General features: G+C 41.4%; 1 protein-coding gene across 3 annotated transcripts in view; it reads left to right on the top strand.

The window, feature by feature from the left end:
• The first annotated feature begins 5576 nt into the window (after positions 1-5576).
• The window catches only part of CYTIP (cytohesin 1 interacting protein), a 76904-nt gene continuing 67469 nt past the window's right edge, over positions 5577-15011 (top strand). For 2 of the 3 annotated variants that reach the window (XM_045868833.3, XM_064586566.1), the window contains exons 1-3: positions 5578-5674; positions 7039-7137; positions 7631-7733. In XM_045868833.3, coding sequence (XP_045724789.1) covers positions 7731-7733 — 3 coding nt within the window. In that variant the 5' untranslated portion in view covers positions 5578-5674; positions 7039-7137; positions 7631-7730. Of the gene's footprint in view, positions 5675-7038; positions 7138-7630; positions 7734-15011 lie in introns of all 3 variants that reach the window. The other variant, XM_045868829.3, reaches the window with a different exon arrangement.

The raw sequence follows: 15011 nt of genomic DNA, 5'->3' as shown, positions 1-15011 counted from the left end.
TATAATTCAGAGGATAAAATAAATAGCCAAGTCTGTACTGATAAATCAGGTAATTGAACAAATAACTAAATACATATAAAAGAAAGGGCTGTTTTTCCTTACAGTGGAATTCCAATGAGTAAATGTAAAAGGAACAGTGGAAATATAAAATCACCATTTGGCAAATGCCACTGTAATAATTGTTTTAGGGAAGCCTCAATGGATGCTAAAATTAGTGGGCAAACATATAATTAGAAACAAGATATTTGCATAATCTCAGAATATCTCACCACAAGATACTAATTACAAAGAAAAAAGTAGTATCCTTACAGTGGAGAAACTTGGCAGACACTAACTTCACCAAGTAATCAAAATGAACGTCACCAACAGGGTGACACATTGACATCCTGGACTTCCTAATAGGATGGCCTGGGAAGGGCATGACATCATTTCTGTGGTTTCTTGTAAAAAATACATAACTTTCATTTAAACATGAAGAGACATCAGACAAACCCAAACTGAAGAACATTTTACAAAACAACTGACCAGTACTCTTCAGAAGTGTCAAGGTCATGAAAGACAAAGGAAAAGAGATTGAGGGCCTGTCCCAGACGGGAGGAGACTGAGAAGACGTAAGGGCCAAATGCAATGTGGGATCCTCAATTATGTCTTGTTTGGGGTTTGGGGAGGCTCTCTGGAGAGCCAGGCAGGACTCGGTGCTTTTGGAATAGGTGATTGCTTGAGTAATGGAAGAGATAGGGCCAAATGCACAATCCAGGATGTGGTACGAGTCATAGAGTTTAAGAATGGTCTTGTGTCACCCTGTACTTTTCCAGTGTAGCATTTATCAAACTATAATCACATGCCTGTTTCCCCTATAAGAATATAAGCTCCATGAACAGATAGGTGCCCATCTATCTCATTCACCACTCTGTCCTGGGGCTGAATCCATTATTCAATAAATGTGCAGAAAAACATACCCTTAATCTTCCTTTGCTGGTCAGGTCCCTGCAAGCACGTTCATCTCTCACCTTTGCTCCGAGTACCTCCAGCGGTTGGAATGCTCTGTTCATAGGTGAGTGAGGGCTCTATCCCTTTATTTAATGCCTCTCCTTCTTTTGGATTCAATGCAAGCCCCATTTTTATTGGGAAGCATCTTGGGCTTTGGAGACTAGATATAAGTATTCAGGTGCCTGTTCTTTCGTACTCCAGCCTACAGTCCACCTCAGGTCTTTCCCCCTTTCCAGGCTCAGTTATTCAACAGTAAGCAATGATTTTTGAGCAGTGATTTTCAAACTGCTTTTAAAATTTGTTCTTTTGTAATTATTGATGAGTAGATTGTTTATGTTTACAGGCCCCTTTTCTTTAAAAAAAAAAAATCATTGTATAATACCCAGAGTATACATAAGTAATACAGGTAAAAATGGAACTGCTTTCATCTGGTTGGAGGAGGGGGGGAAAGGAGGGGAGGGGAGTGGGGAATAATGCAGAACGTTCCCAACTGACCACCCCATTCCCAGCCGCCACTCCACTCTCGGAGCCTCTGAGGTATGGGTGACAAACATTTTGTCCATAGTTTGAAAACTCTGGGATAGGAGATTGCTACAGTTTCTCTGCCATCTTTAGAAGCACTGGTTGGGGTCTCCTGTGAACTCAGGCACTCATCCTGCTCCCTTCCATTTTGTATTTACTACACTACAACCTGGACTAGAAAGAACGTGTGTATCTTTTTAGACCCAAGACCTGGCACAAAGCCTTTACCTCTTGATTCACTTGGTGAAAATTTCTTGATGATGGTCGCAAGACCAGGATTTCCAGAAATTTTCCTGAGATGGCCCCAAAATCTGGCCTGGGGACAGAGAGAGGATTTGAATTAGTGGGCAGAGCTCACTTTCTTTCTTTCTTTCTTTTTTTTTTTTTTTTTTTTAAGATTTTATTTATTTATTTGACAGAGAGAGACACAGCGAGAGAGGGAACACAAGCAGGGGGAGTGGGAGAGGGAGATGCGGGACTCGATCCCAGGACCCCAGGATCATGACCTGAGCCATAGGCAGTTGCTTAACCGACTGAGCCATCCAGGCGCCCCAGAGCTCACTTTCTTTTATCAGTGGGGGCTGTGCAGTAATGTCAGACAGAGGAGGCCATTAAGTGAGGAACCATTAGGAGTTTCGGAGGACACAGGGAGACATCATAGGTGCAGGATGGGCTGGAGTGGGGGAGGGGCGCTGACAAGGCCCATGAGTGTAATGGCCCACTGCAACCCAAGATGGCCTAAATCTAGAAACAGAAATGCTCACGCTCTGTCTTACATTAATTCCCTACGGCGGCCTCTTCAGCGGGTTATTCCAGGAAGGTAATTGGAACTGGCTAGTTTCCAGGTACCTTAAAGATCAAATCCCAGCAAAACGTGGGCAGACTCCAAAGCAAAACTTTCCCCGACATTCCCCAGTCTTCATCCCGCAGCCCCTATCCTCGGCTCAAGCCCGAACTCTTTCTCAGATCCAGATGAGAAAATGACCGCGACTCTAATGCTGAGCACTCTCCGCTAGGTAGTTGTGCGGGCTTGATGGGCGGCGCCGGCGGCTCCCGGGCTGTTGGTGGGAGCATCCTGCCCTCTGCTGGATTTGGCAGGAAGAATGAATTTGCATTGCCTGCTAAGGAATTAATTAGATGGAAAGTTTTTGATTTTCTCTGAAAGCAAATATTTGCTTGCATGTTGATGAGGTCTAATTAATCAGGGAGCACATCCTTTAAATGATACGGTTTCTTAGGGGATTTCCAGGTATCCAGGACAAAATCATTTTCGAACGTCTACTTTCTGCTCAGTAAGCAGGGGTGTAAAATATGCAGTGCAGACATTTTTAAAGAACTGTGAAGAATCAAAGCCACGTCTCTAATAATTTTTAATGTATGCATATGGTCTGATGTGATAGAAAGAACTTCGGGAGTACCGTCAGATTGCTTGGGTTTAATTCTATAAGATACTAAATCTCCCTGAGACTGAGTCTCTTCATGTGTCAGGCGTCGAACCCACTTTGAAAGGTTGTCGTGAGGATCGAGTGAGCTAATCACATATGTGAAGGGACTTGACTGCGCCCACTAATGCTGTGGTATTTTATACGTATGCACTATGCACAGGTTTGCACAAGAGGACACAAGTGTGCACGCACACAAGCACACACACACACAGACACACACAAACGAGGTTCACACAAAAGTACCAGGCGACATTGTTTGATTATTGACTTCTATTGACTTCCTGAAATTGATTCTGGGTAAAACTAGAAAACAGACCAATATTTCAAATCTAGAGAATGAAAGCAGCCTTCTTAAACATATTGAAAGAAAGCAGGATGCCCTTAACATAACTTTTGCAAGAGGGCCGGGAGACAGAGCAATATTTTACTGAGTAGTATTTACCTTCGAGGGCCTATCGTCATGTTCTGTACAACCCATAAGAATGCCAGTATTTCTCACTTTCATAAACAGAAAAATGGCCAAAATGAATTCTAAGGAGAATCTTGTACAGGAATCCAATCCCCCCCTTCCCCCCTTCCTTCTTTTGTTCTGGGTCCTTCCCTATTCCTCTCTGTCCTGTTCTCCTCCTGTTTGATTTGAAACCAGAAATAAGTTGTGTCCACTAGCATTGTCATTGCTGGTGAGGCTGAGCCTTTTCTTATCCCCTATAGCCATTCCATAAGCATACCTACCCTTTTCTCTTCGGTGCTATTATTACCATTGGAGTAGAATATGGCCCCAGCTCTTAAGTCGTTGGTCATCCATAGGGTGAAAAGTTGAACGACAGTGATGTTGTAGTAGCTTTTTAATAAAAAAAAAGATTTCAACTGAAAATTTCTTGATTTTATCCTATTCATCAGCAGCTCTGCTTAATAAAGGGTTTTAAAACCTCCCATTTGTGCTTGCAGCTGAAGACTAAACCCAAGTGTAATTGATCTCCTTGCCAGCCTCAGTAAGTGCTCTACTGATGTTTTATAGAAAATTTAACTTCAAGAAAAATGTAATACTAGTTGCTGAAGATACAAAGGAATAAGATACGATCTTGATACATGAGATATTCAGGCTTTAGATACCTATATGAATAAGTATGTGATAAGGTGGTGATGTGGGAATTGAGGAAGAAATAACCAGAAGAAGTCATCTAATCTTGAAGAATGAAAAATTTTCCAGATGGGCAAAGTGTGTGCATGTGTGCGTGTGTGTGTGCGTGTGTGTGTGTGTGGTTGGAGTAGTAGGCAAGGAGCAGCCTTCAAGGCAGAGTGTACCAGAGAAGTATGATATAGTATTATGGAAATCTGTGCTGTCGCTAGAATAACAGGGAGGGTGTGCCTGAGGCCAGAAAGGTAGTTTGGGGCCAAATGAAAACCCTATTTAAGGGCTGAGATACGGAGCTTGAATCTCACTGGGTATGTGTGTTAACGAATACACGTGAGTGGCAAATCAATATTATAGCTCTATAATATTCTGTTAGTCAGAGAAATGTTTACTAGGGAGGAAAGTTGGGTTTAAAGTGGTATTATAATTCCCTAGTCTTTAAACACATGTGTAAGTTGCTGACTGAGAACTGCACTAGCCTCTATGTTCCGTGCAAACTGGGTTGAGTTAGTGACTCCCAGAACAGACTAGAATCCTTACTTAGCATCTTTAGAACACAACAGCTTAAATCCCTTCCGATGCATCAGAGAGTCATGCATTTTTAAGAAGTAGTTATGTCTAGTTAGTCTTAGATAACCATATACTCTAAAATATCTGGAATCCAGTGCCTGAAGAAAAGGGTTTACAATGGCATGTGTCATTTCCTATACCCGACCTGCCATTTTTTTTTTTCACATAAAATAAAAGAGAGGTCAGGAAAAGACCTGTGGATAAAGGCTCTCTGCTCCACCAAACATGCTTGCTCACCTGACTAATCATTTTTAAAAAGCCGGATTATTTATATAAACTGCTTGGCGTGATATTACTGATCTTAACTCTCCTTGTCTGACTATAGTAATCCCATAAACATCGCAAGAGACAGGATTGCTCCCAATAAAGCTTTGTTTATGGCATCTTAGGAGAAAGCACTTTGAATTGATATTCCCAGTCCCTATCCTCATAATGAGATTTACGTGTAACCTAAAAAATTTTTCTTTTGTGTGTTTGCTCAGCACTTAGCACGTTATAGACATTCTGAAGAATGGAGCACATTCCATTAAACTATTTGGACAAAAATAACGTGCAAATAAATGTAAGTAGTGTAGCCTGGAGCTTAGTGCCCCCACCGTGGCTGTAGGAGCACAGATCATGTCTGTCTTGTTTGTTCTTCTTCCTCTAGTACCTGGCACACAGCGGGTGCTCAACAAACATCTGAGGGATAACGAACACAATGCCTAGACTCCCTTTCCTCGTGACTTTGCTTGCTGTGGTTATCCTAAGGGCGCAATAAAGTAATACTCCCTCCATGACTGCTGGGGCTCATGAGTTAATGTTTGCAAAGCACTTTGAACTTCTTGGGAAAAAGAATGGTGTTTTTGTTGGCACTGTATCATGTTTGCAGTGGCACATGAATTACCCCTCCTTCTCTTCCTCCAGGTGCTCGCTCGGTGCCCTCCCCCAGCTCTATGCTAGGCCAGGATCTCGCCGAGGACAGCTGCATTGCTCCTCCAGCCACCTCCAGCCCTCCAGCCCTCCAGCAGAGGTAGGGGCAGAGCAAACACTGGAAAGATTTCTCTCAGGCCTCCTAAGAGACTCCGGGGAACTGGAATTCGGGTGGATCCTAAGGATTCTTAGGGCAATTGGGATTGAGAGGGATGCAGCTTCTTGGCCCACCATGGAGGGAGCTGTTAGGTTAGACAGGCTGATCCCTGAGGCCTAGATTCTTTTTTTTTTTTTTTTAAGATTTTATTTATTTTTTAGAGAGCGAGCGAGAGAGAAACAGCATGAGAGGGGAGAGGGTCAGAGGGAGAAGCAGGCTCCCTGCTGAGCCGGGAGCCCGATGTGGGACTCGATCCCAGGACCCTGGGATCATGACCTGAGCCGAAGGCAGTCGCTTAACCATCTGAGCCACCCAGGCGCCCTGAGGCCTAGATTCTGAAGGAGAACTAGAGGGCATCATACGGGCAACTGGGAGTATGTGCACAGGTGGTTTCTTTCGTGTATATAATTTTGTTTACGTTGGAATGATACCCATTTTTTTCAAGGATTTTATTTATCTGACAGAGAGAGAGCACAAGCAGGGAAAGCGGCAGGCAGAGGGAGAGGGAGAAGCAGGCACCCTGCAGAGCAAGGGAGCCCGATGCGGGGCTCGATCCCAGGATCCCGGGATCATGACTCGAGCCTAAGGCAGACGCTTAACCAACTGCACCACCCAGGCGCCCTTTTGTGAATATAATTTTTAAACACATAATACAAAGCCTTGACTAGTAACTGGCAGAAAATACAGTTTCATTACAAGGAACTCCTAAGACAAGCCCGATTGCTTTTACATGGGTAAAACTTTCAACTATTAGTACTCCTTTCTCCATAATTTTTAAATATTCGATAGTGGCACATAGAAGGGTTCTATTTCACAACAGATACAGGCTTCAATGTTTTCCAATGTATTTATGACTACAAAAATTGCCTTTATTTTTAGAAACTCAATAATTAAGCAGTTCAAGGTTGATTTGGGAAACAAGAATTTTTGTTTTCATTTTGTTTTGTTTTATTAAGAATGGCTGTCCCTTATGACCAAATTCGAGAAAGAGGTTTGTGTTTTTTTCAGGTTACAATATATTGACTTTCAGCTGATCACACACAACAAATATCTCAAAGTAATGCAGGGAGAGCTGGTTACAGGCAGAATAACCAAACTGACCATCAGCAGCAGCTTTTGCCTTAAAGGCAGGAACAGGTCCTATTTTCCACAACGTTGAAGTGACTTGTTTTCCAAACCAACTCATGAAGTTTCCTCTGTGTGTGGAAAATTTTCCACGATGTATATTTATTTTTTTCCATGATACACATTTATATGCTTGTTTCTGTACATGTAGCAAATATGTTCTCTCTATATATTGTTCCTAGGGCCTGGAAATGAATGTTATGTGGACAAAAACTAACCTGGTTTCCTGTTAAAAAAGAACACATAAACAATGACTGTTTTGCTTCAGAGAAAAATCTCAGGTAAGTCTGGTTTTAGTTGACAGCATGAAGTTAACCAAAAGTCTTACATTTTGTTTAAAAAAATTATGGCAGGAAACTTCTCTCCAATTAAATTAGGCTCATTAATCTGAAAACAAACACAAGCAGAGGATATTTTATAGTTACAGTAAGCAGCATTTGAAACTCTGAGAGCTTAGTGTACCCATAAAAGCCACATGTGAAACATTTATTTGGGAGTGACTCCAGATAAGAAATGGTTTCTTTCTCTACTTGATTCATTATAAAATGAAGAACGCTGGTTTTCCATTTGTTTGGGGCTTGAAAATCACATAGGTGTTATTGACTTTTTATTGTCCCCCCCCCCTTTATTTGTAAGTTATTTGATACTAGGCAGTTTGCCCAGGTCCTAAAATAAACAGATGGGATCCCCCTTCAGGAAAGAGGAGGAGGGCAGTATGAATTAGGGAGAGATCAAATTTCTTTTTCAGAACGTCAGTGTCCTGTGGTATTGCAGGGGACTGTAAGTTCATGTAGAGAAGACAGCAGGAAAACTCGGGTGCCCCGGCTCAGAGACCAGGAGGAGTCACTGCCTGAGATTTGCCAACCAAAGTTCTATGGTAAGTTTGAGTTTGGAATGTGTGGGTTGATTCTCATTTTGCGTTATTTTCTTGCGTTTGGGAGGGGAGGAAGTGAACAAGTTTTAATGAAGTGTTATATATTAAGGTAAATAAAATATTGAGGGAATTATTGCTGGGAATTCCTCATTCAAGTGTTTAATGAGTAAGCCGATTGGCTCTTTCTGGTTTCTCTCCTAAATATCTTGGACTTCTACTTTTTGTTACTCAGTCTCTCTTTTTTGTTTTTGTTATTCTTCTTACTAGAATTCTACTTTTTCTGTACTAATGGGGTCAGTGGATTTGGTGGTGGGAATGTCTTCTGTGAAAGGCAGATGTTGAGTTTGTGACAAACTGGACTATTTTTGGTCATAGCCGGAAGGTCCAATAAGTATGGGAGTGTGACATTACAGCAAGGAAAAGGGAAAAGAGAAAAGAATGGACTAGAACGTTGAAAGTTCTTATTAAGAGGAAAGAAAAGAAAGAGCTGGTTAGGAGCCAAGTTTAAGTTGGCTAAGCACTGGAGCTCAAGCCTGATACCGCCGTGATAAAAACAGTGTAGGACTGCTCATGGAAATTCACCGTGTGTGAGTGTGTGTGTGTGCGCGTCTCCTCAGCTCTGTATCATCTGCAAAGAATAAACAATCAAAATATTCATTGAACAAAAAGCCATCTCTTTTCGTAGCTGTGACAAGAAAAAAAAGGTCAGCAAACTAGTTGCTCTCAGGTCCTTTTTGTGTGATGGGCCTGAAGAAGGTAAGCAGAACTCAGACAGAGGCAGCTGAAGCTCAGTTGAATAAGTTGCAGCCAGAAGGTGAGCCGTGAGCAGATCACCAAGTGTTCCCTCAAATCGTCATGATGGCAGTCACCCTTTTGGGTTAGACCACCAGGGGTCAGCGCATTGTCGCCAGGACTGGGTGTCAAAGGTACAGGGCAATGGATCCCAAACTTTTAAGAATGACAAGTGTTCGAGTACTGGTTCCTGGGTCTTACCTGTAGCGATACTGACAGGAAGTCGGGGTGGGAGGTGGGGGAATATCCCTGGGAACGTTCATCTGGTAAAAGATGCAGGTATCGAAGGACCTTACCTTTGAGAAAGATGTGTCGGGTTTCTCTAGTTTGTTAATCTCATTAGAGGACTCTTGGTTTGGAGGACACCAGGAGCCTGGTTCTGAGAGAGACTCACGGCAGCTGAGATGAAGAGGAAGTGCCTTTGTCACACGGACCTGGGTTTGAATCCCTTGTAGCTTTGCACAAAGTGCTTTTCTTGTCTGAAATTCAGGTTTCTCCTTTCTAAAAGAGGACAACCATATGTCTACCTCTGGGATTTACAGAAATAATGCACACAAGGCGCTTAGGAGAGTGGCACAAAATAAGGCAATTAGTAAATACTACACTTGCGGTGGGGAGAGAAGGGAAATGTCAGTGCTAAGCCCTCTGTGGCCAGGAAAATGGTCTGGGGCAGACAGAGCTAAGGTGTGACCAACCAGGAGGCTAGTTCTTGGATCTTGGGGGACAACGTCTGAAGATAGATCGTAGACCAGAAAATGCATAAACATGAGGGTGGGAGACACACTTTCTCACCTTTACAAATGTTTCCCAAGAGTGGTAATAAGCAACCCAGATGGCACAGTTAATTGGAATTGTCATTGATCCCCAAATAGTATTTAAGTCAATAGTTAATTGATTTTCCTCAGGAAAACCTTTATAAGAACTTCTAGAAGGGAACAAAGAGAAATGCATCAAATTCAGTGATTTGTTCATATCTGCCACCCACTCCTCATGAAAGGAGTAATGAATGAGGAGAAAAATGGAAAGGAACAGGGACCACAAATCATAAGGCTGTAATGAAATGAAATCCTTTTCTGGTAATTCAGTGCGATGTCAGGTCGTACTGAACCGGCTGGCTCGCTTGCACCTGACTGTTGCCAGGTACTCTCCCAAGATGAAGCAGGAAGGGTAGAGGAAGCAGGCTGATACCTTAGTTAGGTGCCTTTCTTCAAAGACAAAGATAAAATTTAGAGGCACTTAAATGTATGCTGTAACTGAAACAGCTAACAAATTAATGGATGGGGGATATGAAGGACCGGTGGGGGTGGGATGCGACCAGACTGTCCCTAGGCAAATTAGTTAGCCTCTTTGGACCTTACTTTCCTCCCTAAGTGCCCTTCTGATCCTGATGCACTGTGATAAGGCATAGATGGTGGGACAAATCTCAATGCTTTCATATTTTCACCTGGGAAGTAGTCCCTAAACTAGGGTACCTAAGTTATTGCCGAACGCTAGCTATTTTGAAGATTTTTGTTTACTCTGAAATAGAAATTTTTCAGTGATTTTCCATAAACCCAAATTTCAACTTAAATATATTTTGACCAGTGCTGTTATTTCTCTGGATGCTACTGAGTATCTTCTCAGTAAATAACCCTGATAATGCATGGTAAGGACAAATAAATGATGAAGAAAGAAATGCTAACAGTAGCTACCGTTTTTTGAGCACTTAATGATCTCCTAGGTATTAGGCTTGGTATATTTCCTCTTTGATCCTTATACTGACTCTGTTAGGAGGCATCATTGTGGTGATTTTCTATGAGGATTTTAAGAAGTCACAGAGGTAGCAAATAGTAGAGTTGGGATTTGAATCCAGGTCTTTCTAACTCTAAAATCCATGTTTCCAGTCCTGTAATATACCACAAATCTGATATTCTAAGTGCATTCTTTTACTTTTCACTTGTGAGCACTTTAGGGGAGCACTTTTCCTAACAACAATATCATATACTGATATATATATATGTACATATACATATATATATGTATTTTTTTTTTTTTTTTTACTTTGAGCAGTGAGTTTACTGACTAGTGTGAACTTGCCTGTGGGCATATACATGAAAGTAACAATTTTTTCTTCTCCAGTTACTTAAGCTTGGTCAAATTTCCTTTTTCCTTGGGCAGATACCATGGTCTTTGTTTTTTCTATAAAAAAATGAAAACAAAACACTACTGACTCTGTGTTATAAAAATTCAATCTCAATCCAATTTAAAAGTATCTCCTTTGACATTATCCATTCATATAAGGTCTTAGAATGGAAGGATAGGCTGTGGTATGTCCCTGGGATACCATCTCTCTCTCCCTCTCCCAGGCTACTACAATTGGAGGAGATCTGGGGTAGGGAAGAAGGAGAAGAAAAGGACAAGTTTTTCACATTTCATGGTGAAGTTTTCATCCTTCCTCTAGTCAAGATTTTGATTCTTTTTCTGGTTAATGTTGAGTGGCGGGCTGAGGTCTGTGTATGGTAGGCATCCACATGACAGTTTTCAGAGTGTTCTTTGGGGGCCTCTCCAAATTATTGAGATGGGAGGTCCAGCTCCAGTAAGATCTTATCCATGTAACACCGCCCTTCCCCAACACTACCACCCAGCCTCTTGGGGCTGGGTCTGCTCAGTCAGCAGCCTGCGCTTGCTCATGGAATATGACAAGGTAACACAAACTGGCTTCTTCCCCTGAGTTTGCTTGCAAGTTGCCCCAGCGCTGTGCCCTCTCTCCACGGCTCTTTTTTCCCCTCAGTTCCAATAGATACAGTAAGTGAACTGGCAAGGCCACTGTCTATGCAGATGTCAAAGTTAGCCAGGACACGCTGGAACCCCCTTCCCACAGCCCCTAGCCCTGGCTTGAAGAATGCTTCTCTGGGTGGCCCCTGCACTGGGCTCAGTGGTGACAGGTGTGTCCTTGGGGAGTGGATGAAAAACCAGCAGAGTCACTCTCTTCCACCCTCGTCAAGGGCGCCTCACAGCTTTGAGGACTTGCTGCTTCTCTTTCCCTGCTCCAGTCGTGCTTTTAGACTTCCCCGGGGAAAGGGGGGGAGCACAGTTTGGGGTGGCAGTTGAGAGCAGCAGAGCCACTTACTCTTCCCTCAGGGAGCCTGGAAGGACATGGACACCACACTTGTTCTCCAGTTTCTTTATCCCAATATTGGGGCCCCCAGTGGCTCATTGCGGGGTGGCAGAAAAACTTGCACTTAACAGCTTTGTTACATTTGTGCACTTCTGGGAGCAAAAATTAATTGATATAAAATGAAAAACTTCTTCTTCGTAGAAGGCACTGTCAAGAGAATGAAGAGGCAAGCCACAGAATGGTAGAAAATACTGGCAAAAGACATATCTAATGATAAATTGTTATCCCTAAAGTACAGAGAACACTTAAAACTCAACAATAAGAAAATGAACAAACTGATGAAATAAGTGTGCAAAAGATTTGAACAGACTCCTGATCATGGAAGATATACAGATGGTGGATAAGCATTTGTATGATGCCCAATATCATATGTCATTAGGGAATTGCAAATTAAAACAACAATGAAATACTGCTACATACCCATTAGTACAATGAAATCCCAAATATTGACAACACTGAATGCTGGCCAGGATACGGAACAACAGGAACTCTCATTCATTGCTAGTGGGAATGCAAAATGGTACAGCCACTTTGGAAGACAGTTTGGCAGTTTTTTACAAAATTAAAAATACTCTTACCCTAAAAGACAATGATTTCACTCTTTGATATTTACCTAAATGAGTTAAAAAAAAACCTTATGTCCATAAAAAAAACCTGCATAAAGGTGTTTATAACAGTTTTATTCATAATTTTCAAAGCTTGGATACAACTAAGATGTCCTTTAGTGGGTGAATAGATAAACTGTGGTATGTCCGCACAATAGAATATTATTCAGTACTAAAAATAAATGAGCCATCAAATCATGAAAAGAAATGGAGGAACTATAAATGCATATTACTGAGTGAAAGAACCCAGTCTGAGAGGTTACATACTGTATGATTCTAACTCTATGACATTTTAAAAAGGCAAAACTATGGGGACCGTAAAGAGATCAGTGGTTTAGGAGGAGGGAAGGGTGAGTAGGTAGAGTGCAGAGGATATTTAGGGCAATGAAACTAATCCGTACTTATTACAATGGTGAATACATGTCATTATGTATTTTTTCCAACTCACAGAACATACAACAGCAAGCGTGAACCCTAATGTAAACTATGGACTTTCAGTGATAATGATGTGTCAGTGTAGGTTCAATAATTCTAACAAAGCCCCTGGTGTGGGATGTTGATAGTGGGAGACACTGCGCATGTGCAGGGGTAAGAGGAATGTGAGAACTCTATACCTCCTGTTCCGCTTTGCTGTAAACCTAAAACTGCTCTAAAAAGTAAAGTTTATTAAAAATTAATTTATATTAAAACTATTCTTTTTAAAAAGATTTTTGTTTATTTATTTATTTGAGAGAGAGTGGGTGTGAGAATGAGAGAGCAGGAGTGGGGAGAGAGGCAGAAGGAGAGGGAGAAGCAGACTTCCCGCCCAGCAGGGAGCCCGACCCAGGGCTCAATCCCAAGACCCTGGGATCATGACCTGAGCCGAAGGCAGATGCTCAACCGACTGAGCCACCGAGGTGCCCTATTGAAACTATTCTTATAAAGAGTCACAGGTAGCCAAAATAGAGAAATCTGCTTTCCAAATGGATAACAGATTTCTTCACATCTGTGTGGGACCAAGTAATCTGTTCTATGTTTGTCCATCCCTTGGACAGAGAATGCCTAGCAAATGATAGATGCAGTTTCATCTTCTACCTCCTGTCTGTATTTTATGCTAGGAGATACTGATCCTGAGATGACTAGACAGCAGCCCAGGTGGAGGGGTACAGATACCTCTTCCTGGAAGCCTTCTCCTAGATAGTGCAGCCACCTCAAGTCTGCAGAGAACTCTGCATCAGTTACGGTTCGGCATGATGTAACTCTATAGTGAGTCATTATTACCTAAAAAAACGACAGCTGGGATTCTGTTTTCTTAGAACACTCTTTTCTCTGTTCACGACTTTGGTTGGTCTTTAGTTGGTAGAAGAAGCAGAGAAAGACAAAACTGAAGCTGTCAAGTCAGACATGGAATAGCTCTGAGACATTTAGTCTCAGAGGGCAAAACCGGCATTTGGCTACTGTAGTGTCATTTGACGTTTAGTGTGGACATCCATTCTGTGCCTTGGTCTCTCAGACACCCGCTACCCACATAAGACGTCACACACAACTAACGAAGAGTTAATATTTGGCATTTTTCTCCCATGTGTTTCTAGGTGATGGGGTTATAAGTGATTTTAAATTACATTTATGCACTTTCTGAAAGTTGTTCTTATAATGAGTATGCATTGTTTATCATCAGAAAAAAATAAATCTATTTCCATATGAAAACTTGGATTACTCCCAAGAAAAATAGAGTAGTTATGAAAGCGTTGAAAGATGAGGGTTACATGGGCTTGTCCTGTTAACACAGAAGAAGGACGACAAATAGCCTGCACTTCTGTGGCACTCTGTATGTGCCCAGCACTGGTTCGAGCTCATTATTTTACAAACTAATGTAAGCTTCAGAACCTCATGAGGGAACTAACATTGATAGGCCCATTTTACAGAGAAGGAAACTGAATCACAGAAAGGCCATAACCAGCCCATTGTTAGATAGCTAGTCAGGGGTAGAGTTAAAATCTGAGAACAAGCGCTTAGCTTAGCTTAGCTTAGCTTTATCACTCTGCTGGGTTACAAAAAAACAAAATAGTAAGAACGACATTGCATTAGCTAAAGATCAGAGCTCTTAATGTAATAAAAATAAATAGACTGGAAATAGAATATAGAAAAGCTTAATAGGAAAAATGAAGCACCATAAATCAGTGAAACAGAAGGTGGGTAGTTTTACAGTGCTATTTGGGGAAAGTAGTTATTTAGACTTTAAAAATTCAGTTTAGCATACCCCCTCCATAAAAATAATTACCCATTTTATTCCACATAAATTCAGAAGTTAAATCTAAATAGTTAAGCCAAAATAACTCGGAAGAAATATAGATGGGTATCATCTGATCTCTGGATGAAGAAAGATTTTCTAAACTTAAAAGCAATTAAGAAAATCACAGAGGAAAATACTGATGGATAAAATAAAAATTTTCTGTATATCCTAAGACAAGAAAAATAAGATAAACAGTGAACGTATTTAAGAAATTGTTATTTTTCACACATACCTATAAGAAGACCACAAAAGAGGAATGGAAGTGGCTAGGAAATATTAAACATACTCTCTAATAATACAAGAGAGACAAATTTTCAAAAATTCAAATTACAGCAAAAATTAGGTGGCATTTTTCACAGAGCAAGTTTTAACTGGGAATAATCAAGGTTGTCAGGAGCTCTGCAGGGTGGATGGATGTACAACCTTTCTAAAAATAATTCACCAATAGCCACAGA

This window comes from Mirounga angustirostris, unplaced genomic scaffold (genome assembly GCF_029215605.1).
Source record: "Mirounga angustirostris isolate CCGP_5_RB_7025 unplaced genomic scaffold, mMirAng1.0.hap1 SCAF_3, whole genome shotgun sequence".
Taxonomy (NCBI): Eukaryota; Metazoa; Chordata; class Mammalia; order Carnivora; family Phocidae; genus Mirounga; species Mirounga angustirostris.
This window is presented reverse-complemented; position numbering and strand designations above follow the sequence as displayed.